The sequence below is a fragment of the Tachyglossus aculeatus genome, chromosome 2 (genome assembly GCF_015852505.1).
Source record: "Tachyglossus aculeatus isolate mTacAcu1 chromosome 2, mTacAcu1.pri, whole genome shotgun sequence".
NCBI lineage: Eukaryota > Metazoa > Chordata > Mammalia > Monotremata > Tachyglossidae > Tachyglossus > Tachyglossus aculeatus.
In genome coordinates this window covers 131,373,949-131,386,174 of record NC_052067.1, presented here as the reverse complement: position 1 = coordinate 131,386,174, position 12,226 = coordinate 131,373,949, and the positions used below count along the sequence as shown (strand labels likewise).

The 12,226-nt window shown below is 43.7% G+C and overlaps 1 protein-coding gene across 2 annotated transcripts in view; it reads right to left on the bottom strand.

The window, feature by feature from the left end:
- Window positions 1–1,515: 1,515 nt before the first annotated feature.
- The window catches only part of RANBP2 (RAN binding protein 2), a 93,830-nt gene continuing 83,119 nt past the window's right edge, over window positions 1,516–12,226 (bottom strand). For both annotated transcript variants that reach the window (XM_038741619.1, XM_038741623.1), the window contains 5 exons: window positions 10,895–10,999; window positions 9,365–9,510; window positions 4,583–4,856; window positions 4,030–4,364; window positions 1,516–2,130 (listed from right to left, as the gene is read on the bottom strand). In XM_038741619.1, coding sequence (XP_038597547.1) covers window positions 1,825–2,130; window positions 4,030–4,364; window positions 4,583–4,856; window positions 9,365–9,510; window positions 10,895–10,999 — 1,166 coding nt within the window. In that variant the 3' untranslated portion in view covers window positions 1,516–1,824. The remainder of the gene's footprint in view (window positions 2,131–4,029; window positions 4,365–4,582; window positions 4,857–9,364; window positions 9,511–10,894; window positions 11,000–12,226) is intronic.

Genomic DNA, 12,226 nt, shown 5'->3' with positions numbered 1-12,226 from the left:
AGATCTGTTTTCCCTATTTTAATATTTAAATAGAAAGATCTGTCAGGAGGGCATCGACACAAGCACGCCTGAAATATACCAACAAGATCTGTTTTTCCTATTTTAATATTTCAATACAAAGATGTGTCAGGAGGGCATCGACACAAGTACACCTGAAATATACCGACAAGATCTGTTTTTCCTATTTTAATATTTCAATACAAAGAGCTGTCAGGAGGGCATCGACACAAGGATGCCTGAAATATACCAACAAGATCTGTTTTCCCTATTTTAATATTTCAATACAAAGATCTGTCCGGAGGGCATAGACACAAGTACGCCTGAAATACACCAACAAGATCTGTTTTCCCTATTTTAATATTTCAATACAAAGATCTGTCAGGAGGGCATTGACACAAGTACGCCTGAAATATACCGACAAGATCTGTTTTCCCTATTTTAATATTTCAATGCAAAGATCTGTCAGGAGGGGATCGACACAAGTACGCCTGAAATATACCGACAAGATCTGTTTTTCCTATTTTAATATTTCAATACAAAGATCCGTCCGGAGGGCATCGACACAAGTACGCCTGAAATATACCGACAAGCTCTGTTTTTCCTATTTTAATATTTCAATACGAAGATCTGTCAGGAGGGCATCGACACAAGTACGCCTGAAATATACCGACAAGATCTGTTTTTCCTATTTTAATATTTCAATACGAAGATCTGTCCGGAGGGCATAGACACAAGTACGCCTGAAATATACCAACAAGATCTGTTTTCCCTATTTTAATATTTCAATACAAAGAGCTGTCAGGAGGGCATCGACACCAGTACGCCTGAAATATACCGACAAGATCTGTTTTTCCTATTTTAATATTTCAATACGAAGATCTGTCAGGAGGGCATCGACACAAGTACGCCTGAAATACACCAACAAGATCTGTTTTTCCTATTTTAATATTTCAATGCAAAGATCTGTCAGGAGGGCATCGACACAAGCATGCCTGAAATATACCGACAAGATCTGTTTCTCCTATTTTAATATTTCAATACAAAGATGTGTCAGGAGGGGATCGACACAAGTACGCCTGAAATATACCGACAAGATCTGTTTTTCCTATTTTAATATTTCAATGCAAAGAGCTGTCAGGAGGGCATCAACACAAGTACGCCTGAAATACACCAACAAGATCTGTTTTTCCTATTTTAATATTTCAATGCAAAGAGGTGTCAGGAGGGCATCGACACAAGGACGCCTGAAATATACCAAGATCTGTTTTTCCTATTTTAATATTTCAATACAAAGATGTGTCAGGAGGGCATCGACACAAGTACGCCTGAAATATACCGACAAGATCTGTTTTCCCCATTATTTTAATATTTCAGTACAAAGATCTGTCAGGAGGGGATCGACACAAGTACGCCTGAAATATGCCAACAAGATCTGTTTTCCCTATTTTAATATTTAAATAGAAAGATCTGTCAGGAGGGCAGCGACACAAGGACGCCTGAAATACACCGACAAGATCTGTTTTCCCTATTTTAATATTTCAATGCAAAGAGCTGTCAGGAGGACGTCGACAAGCACGCCTGAAACACACCGGTGCTTAAGAAAGCTTTATTTCTAACACGCCGTGCAGAGTCAATTATAACACATTAAAAAAGTGACGGCAGCTATAAGCTGCAATTGTACATTTATACATCGGGAATGTCCATTTTTTTTTTCAAAAAAAAAAAAAAAAAGCCGAACGTAATTACCATTACCGGCCAGGACAGCTAAGCTTCAATTTAACGGTTTTGACGGGAGGGTGGTCGGGTTTTTTGTTTTGTTTTGTTTTAAATCTGCCCGCAGTCGGTGATGGTGATTCTCCTGCTCACCGCCCCTTTGGGAGAGCCAAACGATTCCACCTTTCTCACGGTCTCCATACCTTCCTTAACGAACCCAAAGACCACGTGCTTGAAGTCCAGGTGCTCGGCTTTCTTCAGGGTGATGAAGAACTGGGAATTGTTGGTGTCCCGGCCGCGGTTCGCCATGGACAGCAGGCCGGGGCTGGTGTGCCTCACGTCGAAGTTCTCGTCTTCGAACGGCCTCCCGTAAATGGACCGCCCTCCGCTCCCGTCCTGCTTGGTGATGTCTCCTCCCTGTAAGACAATGCCAATTGGGAAAGCGTCCGGCGGGAGAGAGAAAGGCGTTAAAAATCCTCCTCGGAATCAGGTCATGGGTTCTAATCCCGCCTCCGCCACCTGTCCGCTGTGTGACCTTGGGTAAGTCCCTTCACTTCCCCGTCCCTCGGTCGCCTCCTCCGTGAAAGGGGGATCATTTTTATTCACTCAGTCGTATTTGAGCGCTTACTGCTCCGCCACTTGTCCGCTGTGTGACCTTGGCTAAGTCACTGCATTTCCCCGTCCCTCGGTTGCCTCCTCTCATCGTCACCAGCAATCGGATTTATTGAGCGCTTACTGTGTGCAGAGCACTGGACTAAGCGCTTGGGAAGTACAAATTGGCAACGTCAAAGGGGGATCATTTCTTCGTTCGGTCGTATTTGAGCGCTTACTGTACTGCACTGCACGCTGCGTCGAGAAGCAGCGTGGCTCAGTGGGCAGAGCCCGGGCTTTGGAGTCAGAGGTCATGGGTTCAAATCCCGGCTCCGCCAATTGTCAGCTGTGTGACTTTGGGCAAGTCACTTCACTTCTCCGGGCCTCAGTTACCTCATCTAGAAAATGGGGATTAAGACTGTGAGCCCGCTGTGGGACAACCTGATCACCTTGTAACGTCCCCAGCGCTTAGAACAGTGCTTTGCACATAGTAAGCGCTTAATAAATGCCATTATTATTATTATTATTCATATTATTACTAAGCGCTTGGGAAGTACAAGTCGGCAACATCTAGAGACGGTCCCTACCCAACAGCGGGCTCACAATCAATCGTATTTATTGAGCGCTTACTGTGTGCAGAGCACTGTACTAAGCGCTTGGGAAGTACAAGTTGGCAACATCTAGAGACGGTCCCTACCCAACAGCGGGCTCACAGTCTAGAAGGGGGAGACGGACGACAAAACAAAACACGTAGACAGATGTAAAACATGTAGACAGGTGTCAAAACCTGCTTAGAGAAGCAGCGTGGCTCAATGGAAAGAGCCCGGGCTTTGGAGTCAGAGGTCGTGGGTTCAAATCCCGGCTCCGCTAACTGTCAGCTGTGTGACTTTGGGCAAGTCACCTCACTTCTCTGGGCCTCATCTGGAAAATGGGGGTTAAGACTTCGAGCCCCCCGTGGGACAACCTGATCACCTTGTGACCTCCCCAGTGCTTAGGACAGTGCTTTGCACGTAGTAAAAGTGCTTAATAAATCCCATCATCATCATCGTCATTATCATTATTATTATTAAAATATATAGACAGGTGTACCTTCACATACCATTTCATTTTTGAAAATGTTAATAAATGCCATCATCATTATTATTATTATTATTATTAAAACAGGTAGACAGGTGTACCTTCACATACCACTTCCCTTTTGAAAATGCGAGTCATTTCACTGAAGCTCTCGCAAGGACTTTAGGATGGAAGTTTGTTGTGGCTTTTCGGTAAGAATGATGAGAATCGGCATTTTTTTTTTTTTTTAATTTAATGCCCTCTGTACGGAGGGCAAGGTCCTAGGCGCTGGGGAATCAGTCAATCAATCAATCAATCGTATTTATTGAGCGCTTACTATGTGCAGAGCACTGTACTAAGCGCTTGGGAAGTACAAATTGGCAACACATAGAGACAGCCCCTACCCACCAGTGGGCTCACAGTCTAAAAGGGGGAGACAGAGAACAGAACCAAACGTACCAACAAAATAAAAGAAATGGGATAGAAATGTACAAGTAAAATAAATAGAGTAATAAATATGTACAACCATATATACATATATGCAGGTGCTGTGGGGAAGGGAAGGAGGGAAGATGGGGGGATGGAGGGGGGACGAGGGGGAGAGGAAGGAAGGGGCTCAGTGTGGGAAGGCCTCCTGGGGAAACGCCGAAAGACGACGTCAACACCTACCTGGCACACGAAGTCCGGCACTACTCTGTGAAAGATGGAATTCCTGAACCCGAAGCCCTTCTCTCCCGTACACAGGGCTCTGAAGTTCTCGGCCGTCTGAGGGACGACATTGGAGAACAGTTCCATGGTTATCCGTCCCAGCGGCTCGTCGTCGGCGCAGACGTCGAAGAACACCACGGGGTTGGTGGCCCTCGACAGCTCCTCGGCCAAGGACGCCTGTCCCTTCTGGAGCTCGGACAGGTTTCCTTGACACTCTCCGAAGCGCCTCTTGAAGGAGTCGGCCATCTCCTGGGTTTTAAACCGCACCGCGAGCTGCTCCACTTTCGGTTCCCCATCTGTTCCCGAAACGGGGCGAGAGGAGGTAACGATTACGTCGGCGTAAAGCGTCGTCATCAACCGTATTTATTGAGCGCTGGATTAAGCGCTTGGGAAGTACAAACTGGCAACGTATAGAGACGGTCCCTACCCAACAGCGGGCTCCCGGTCTAAAAGAAATCCGTCGCGGGAGTCTTCCCGGATAGCCGCGACGGATCTTTCCAAGGAAGCGCCTCACCTGCGTAGTCGGAGGCCGTCCAAACCAGCGCGTTGTTCGAGGTGTTCAGGGGCTTCAGTTCCATGGCCTTGGTAATGACGTGGTTTGCGCAGACTTTCAGGACTTGGTCGCGTCTCATCAGGATCCTGTAGTACTTCTTCAGGGTGTGGAAAAGGATCTTCAGCTCCCCGACGCCTCTCTCCTTCCACTGGCCGACGTCTCGGTCCCACCGGTAGAGCTTGGCCCGCTCCTTGAACAGGATCTCCTCGTCTTCTTCGCCCGATTTTACTTCCACCTGAGGAAAACGGGAAGTTTGACAAGGAGTGATCGATCGATCAGTCGTATTTATTGAGCGCTTACTGCGTGCAGAGCGCTGGACTGAGCGCTTGGGAAGTACAAGTTGGCGACATATAGAGACGGTCCCTACCCAACAGTGGGCTCACGGTAGTGATGGTTATTTGTGAAGCGCGGACGACGTGCCAAGTTCTAAGCGCTGGGGGAGACACCATAATAATAATAATAATAATAATGATGATGATGATGGCATTTGTTGAGCGCTTACTGCGTGCAGAGCGCTGGACTGAGCCCTTGGGAAGTACAAGTTGGCGACATATAGAGACAGTCCCTACCCAACAGTGGGCTCACGGTAATGATGGTTATTTGTGAAGCGCGGGCAACGTGCCAAGTTCTAAGCGCTGGGGGAGACACCATAATAATAATAATAATAATAATAATAATAATGATGATGATGGCATTTGTTGAGCGCTTACTGGGTGCAGAGCACTGGACTAAGCGCTTGGGAAGTCCAAGTTGGCGACATATAGACACGGTCCCTACCCAACAGTGGGCTCACGGTAATGATGGTTATTTGTGAAGCGCGGACGACGTGCCAAGTTCTAAGCACTGGGGGAGACACCATAATAATAATAATAATAATAATGATAATAATAATGATGATGATGATGATGGCATTTGTTGAGCGCTTACTGCGTGCAGAGCGCTGGACTAAGCGCTTGGGAAGTCCAAGTTGGCGACATATAGAGACGGTCCCTACCCAACAGTGGGCTCACGGTAGTGATGGTTATTTGTGAAGCGCGGACAACGTGCCAAGTTCTAAGCGCTGGGGGAGACACCATAATAATAATAATAATAATAATAATAATAATAATAATAATAATGATGATGATGATGGCATTTGTTGAGCGCTTACTGCGTGCAGAGCACTGGACTAAGCGCTTGGGAAGTACAAGTTGGAAACATATACAGACGGTCCCTACCCAACAGTGGGCTCACGGTAGTGATGGTTATTTGTGAAGCGCGGACGACGTGCCAAGTTCTAAGCGCTGGGGGAGACACCATAATAATAATGATAATGATAATAATAATAATAATAATAATAATAATAATAATAATAATGATGATGGCATTTGTTGAGCGCTTACTGCGTGCAGAGCGCTGGACTAAGCGCTTGGGAAGTCCAAGTTGGCGACATATAGAGACGGTCCCTACCCAACAGTGGGCTCACGGTAATGATGGTTATTTGTGAAGCGCGGACGACGTGCCAAGTTCTAAGCGCTGGGGGAGACACCATAATAATAATAATAATAATAATAATAATAATAATAATAATAATGATTATGGCATTTGTTAAGCGCTTACGTGGTGCAAAGCACTGTTCTAAGCATTAATAATAATAATAATAATGATGGCATTTGTTAAGCGCTTACTCTGTGCACAGCACTGTTCTAAGCACTAATAATAATAATGATGATGGCATTTGTTAAGCGCTTACTCTGTGCAAAGCACCATCCTAAGCGCTGGGGGAGATACCATAATAATAATAATAATAATAATAATAATAATAATAATGATGATGGCATTTGTTAAGCGCTTACGCTGTGCAAAGCACTGTTCTAAGCACTAATAATAATAATAATGATGGCATTTGTTAAGCACTTACTCTGTGCAAAGCACCGTCCTAAGTGCTGGGGGAGACACCATAATAATAATAATAATAATGATTATGGCATTTGTTAAGCGCTTACGCTGTGCAAAGCACTGTTCTAAGCACTAATAATAATAATAATAATGATGGTATTTGTTAAGCGCTTACGCTGTGCACAGCACTGTTCTAAGCACTAATAATAATAATGACGATGGCATTTGTTAAGCACTTACTCTGTGCAAAACACCGTCCTAAGCGCTGGGGGAGACACCATAATAATAATAATAATAATAATAATAATAATAATAATAATTATGGCATTTGTTAAGCGCTTACGCTGTGCACAGCACTGTTCTAAGCACTAATAATAATAATAATGATGATGGCATTTGTTAAGCGCTTACTCTGAGCAAAGAACCGTTCTAAGAGATGGGGGGGACACAAGGTGAGCAGGTTGTCCCACGTGGGGCTCACGTCCCCATTTTCCAGATGAGGGAACTGAGGCCCGGGGAAGTTAAGTGGCTTGCCCAAGGTCACACAGCAGACAAGCGGCGGAGCCGGGATTAGACACACGCTCTCTGACTTCCAAGCTCGTGCTCTTTCCGCTAAGCCTCGCTGCTTCTCCCTTAAATTGAGGTTTTCTTTTTAACTCCAAGATGAGGCCGGACACGTCTGGACATGTGCCGGTCGCTAATGTAGCCCCCGGAGACATTTCGACTTGTACTGCCCAAGCGCTTAGTACAGTGCTCTGCACACAGTAAGCGCTCAATAAATACGATTGACTGATTTCAACGAAATTGTAGCTAGGTAGGGCAGGAAATATGCTTAATTGACGCTTTGTTACCCAAGGGGTAGTTCTGACGCTTGCCTTTAGAAATCAATCAATCAGTCGTATTTATTGAGCGCTTACTGTGTGCAGAGCAATCAATCAATCAATCAATCGTATTTATTGAGCGCTTACTATGTGCAGAGCACTGTACTAAGCGCTTGGGAAGTACAAATTGGCAACACATAGAGACGGTCCCTACCCAACAGTGGGCTCACAGTCTAAAAGGGGGAGACAGAGAACAAAACCAAACATACCAACAAAATAAAATAAATAGGATAGAAATGTACAAGTAAAATAAATAAATAGAGTAATTTATAGAGTAATAAATAGAGTAGAGCACTATACTAAGCGCTTGGGAAGTCCAAGTTGGCAACAGAGAGAGACGGTCCCTACCCAACAATCAATCAATCGTATTTATTGAGCGCTTACTGTGTGCAGAGCACTGTACTAAGCGCTTGGGAAGTCCAAGTTGGCAACGTATAGAGACGGTCCCTACCCAACAGTGGGCTCACAGTCTAGGAGGGGGAGACAGACAACAAAACCAAACATATTAACAAAATAAAATAAATGGAAAGAAAGAAAGAAAAAGTCAGTGAGTCAGTCAATAACTCAATGTTTGCTGAGCGCTTTGTGCAGAGCACTGTTCTACCTGCTTGGGAGAGTAAAATCCACCTGTGTTAGCAGACTCGATCCCTCCCCACAAGGAACTTCCAATCTAGAGAGGGAGCCTGATATTAAAATGAATTACAGACAGGCGAAAAGCGCTTAGAACAGTGCTTTGCACGCAGTAAGCGCTTAATAAATGCCATCATTATTCTATAAATTGCTGTGTTTTCTTGTCTGTCTCCCCCTTCTAGACTGTGAGCCCGCTGTTGGGTAGGGCCCGTCTCTATACGTTGCCGATTTGTACTTCCCAAGCGCTTAGTATAGAGCTCTGCACACAGTAAGCGCTCAATAAATACTACAAAATGAATGTTTACTATTCTATTTATTTTGTTAACGATGTGCATCTAGCTTTAATTCTATTTGTTCTGATGATTTTGACACCCGTCCACATGTTTTGTTTTGTTGTCTGTCTCCCCCTTCTCGACTGTGAATGCAACGTACGGAGACGGTCCCTACCCCACAGCGGGCTCACAGTCTAGGAGGGGGAGACGGACAGGAAAACCAAACATATTAACAAAATAAAATAAATAGAATAAATATGTACAAATAAAATAAATACGTGCAAACATATATACATATAGAGTAATAAATACGTACATACATATATACAGGTGGTGTGGGGAGACAGGCAACAAAATAAAACATATTCATTCATTCAAACGTATTTATTGAGCGCTTACTGTGTGCAGAGCACCGTACTAAGCGCGTGCTTAAGGTCACATCACTGTGCCTCAGTTCCCTCGTCTGTAAAATGGGGATGAAGACTGTGAGCCCCCCGAGGGACAACCTGATCGCCTTGTAACCTCCCCAGCGCTTCGAACAGTGCCTTGCACAGAGTAAGCGCTTAATAAATGCCATCATTATCGTCATATTATTAAGCGGCGGAGCCGGGATCGGAACCCGCGACCTTCTGACTCCCAAGCAATAAATGCCATCATTATTGTTATATTATTAAGCGGCGGAGCCGGGATCGGAACCCGCGACCTTCTGACTCCCAAGCAATAAATGCCATCATTATTGTTATATTATTAAGTGGCAGAGCGAGATCGGAACCCGCGACCTTCTGACTCCCAAGCAATAAATGCCATCATTATCGTTATATTATTAAGTGGCAGAGCGAGATCGGAACCCGCGACCTTCTGACTCCCAAGCAATAAATGCCATCACTATCTTATATTATCTTATATTATTAAGTGGCGGAGCCGGGATGAGAACCCGCGACCTCCCAAGCCCAGCACACCAGGCTAATTCTTCAAGGCACTGGGGAGAATTAATAACAGGGAAAACGAAGCGCTCCATAGGTACGGTTGATTGACGAGTACGATTTTGGCCCATCTGCTTTGGCAGGACACGCAATATTCACCTCTGGTAAGGACACTATCGGTTCGAAGTGGATGTCGTCACTGTGCACGACTTCTTCGTCACTTCCGTCGTCATCGTCGTCGCCTTTGCCGACCGCCTGCACCCCAAATACAGTTGCTCCGGTATTTGCCCATTGGAAGTTTTTATCTGGGAAACAAGTGGAAATATTTTACCTTTGACGGGCTCTCCCATCTTCCCCTCCACCCGCTGGACAATACCCGAGTGACTTCCTTCAATTCAGTCGCATTTACTGAGCGCTTACTGTGTGCAGAGCACTGTGCTAAGCGCTTGGCGATCATTTACGCTACTACACAATTTAAACACGTTGTCTATTCTTCGGCCCAGCGGACTCATCCTAACTGAGGTACAGCGTGAATTTATAAACGATACAACAAGCCCACGGAAATAAACATACTACGTTGTGCCAGACAGTCCCGCACCCGGGCAGACATCTGAAATTTTCATTCCGTCGCACGGGATCAATCAATCAATCGTATTTATTGAGCGATTACTGTGTGCAGAGCACTGTACTAAGCGCTTGGGAAGTGCAAGTTGGCAACATATAGAGACAGTCCCTACCCAACAGCGGGCTCACAGTCTAAAAGGGGGAGACAGAGAACAAAACCAAACATACTAACAAAATAAAATAAATAGAATAGATATGTACAAGTTTTGTTCTCTGTCTCCCCCTTTTAGACTGTGAGCCCACTGTTGGGTAGGGACTGTCTCTATATGTTGCCAATTTGTACTTCCCAAGCGCTTAGTCCAGTGCTCTGCACATAGTAAGCGCTCAATAAATACGACTGATGATGATGATGATATATACATACAAACAGGTGCTGTTGGGAAGGGAAGGAGGTAAGATGGGGGGATGGAGGGGGGACGAGGGGGAGAGGAAGGAAGGGGCTCATAATTATAATCATATATAATAATTATGTATTATATGACATTATTTTATTATATATATTAATATATATAATATATGTTATACTTATAATTATTATTGTATTATATAAAATAAAATATTATATAGTATTATTATACTATAGTATTACATATAGCATAAAGTATTATATATAGCATACTATAATATATAATAGTATTTTGATAATATTATATAATATAATACATAATAATATAATATTATATTATTATATATTATGTTATATTATAATATAATAATGCTGATGGTATTTGTTAATCATAATAAGTATAATATATAATATAACATTATAGCATATGCTATACTTATTATGGTTGTTATAATATTGTTATAATAATATTACATAATATATGGCAATTATTATATATTACTTTATTATACTATTATATCAATATAATATAATAATATAATAATATAATATAACAATAATATAATATAGTGACATAATAATTATATTAATATGTTACATTAAAATATTATGTATTATATTATATATGATAATTATTATCTATTGTGTTATAATATTATATATTTGTTATATTTGTTAAGCGCTATGTGCAAAGCACGGTTGTAAATCAAAGGGATTACCTTTTGAACCAAAAGCGAAGTCCCCAGAATTTTTGGAAGCCAAATCCGCAAAGGACAGCCCAGCGCTGGTCCCGAATCCAAACGAGACGGTCCGGTTCTCCGGCACTAAATGGGAGGGAAAGGAACGATAGGGTTGACGCATTTCACACACAACTGGAAGACACCCCGAGTGCCGCGGCTTCACCGGGACGGTGCCAACACGCTCTGCGGCTTCTCTTCCGGATCGGAGACTCCAAGGGAGGTTGTCGCTTCCCGCAGACCAAACCCAAATTCCCCTCGGCTCCGTTCGCCAACAGATCCCCAGTTCCGCGCTGGGGTTGGGGGAAAGTGTTCCCTCTGACCTCATTCCAAACCAGCGTCCCAAGTTTTCATTTCCACACGCTTGGACCAAAGCTTAAAAAACGCCCACGTATTTGGGGGCCCAATAACACCCTCGATTCCCTTGGGAATCAAGGTCTGATCGCTCCTTGACTTGGCAAATATTCAATGTATTCAACTCAGCCAAAAGAGAACATCTTCAAAGGACCGACTTCCACACAGATTCATTCATTCAATCGCATTTATTGAGCGCTTACTATGTGCAGAGCACTGTGCTAAGCGCTTGGGAAGGACAGGTCGGCAACATACAGGGACGGTCCCTACCCAACAGCGGGCTCACAGTCTAGAAGGGGGAGACGGACAACAAAACAAAACGTGGACAGGTGTCAAAATCGTCAGAATAAATGGAATTACAGCTAGTTCCTAAGGCTCTAAACTAATTAATATTCATTCAGCCGAATTTATTGAGCGCTTACTGTGTGCAGGGCACTGTACTAAGCGCTTGGGAAGTACAGGTCGGCAACATACAGAGACGGTCCCTACCCAACAAGGGGCTCACAGTCGAGAAGGGGGAGACAGACAACAAAACATACGGACAGGTGCCAAAATCATCAAAATAAATGGAATTACAGCTAGTTCCAAGGCTCTAAACTAATAAATATTCATTCAACCGAATTTATTGAGCGCTTACTGTGTGCAGAGCACTGTACTAAGCGCTTGGGAAATCCAAGTCGGCAACAGATAGAGACGGTCCCTACCCAGTAGCGGGCTCACAGTCTAGAAGGGGGAGACAGACAACAAAACAAAGCATGTGGACAAATCGTCAAAATAAACAGAATTACAGCTAGTTCCGAGGCTGGTACAATCTTGGTACACAATCTAATCATTTGAAAGGTGTTAGCACCAACAAAATTTCATTTGAAAACTCAGAAGTAGCCTTTCCAACTTGATGGTTTCAAGAGGGTTTCAACTTAGGGGGGGTCGATAAATCCTAACTACTCAAGATACAGCAGA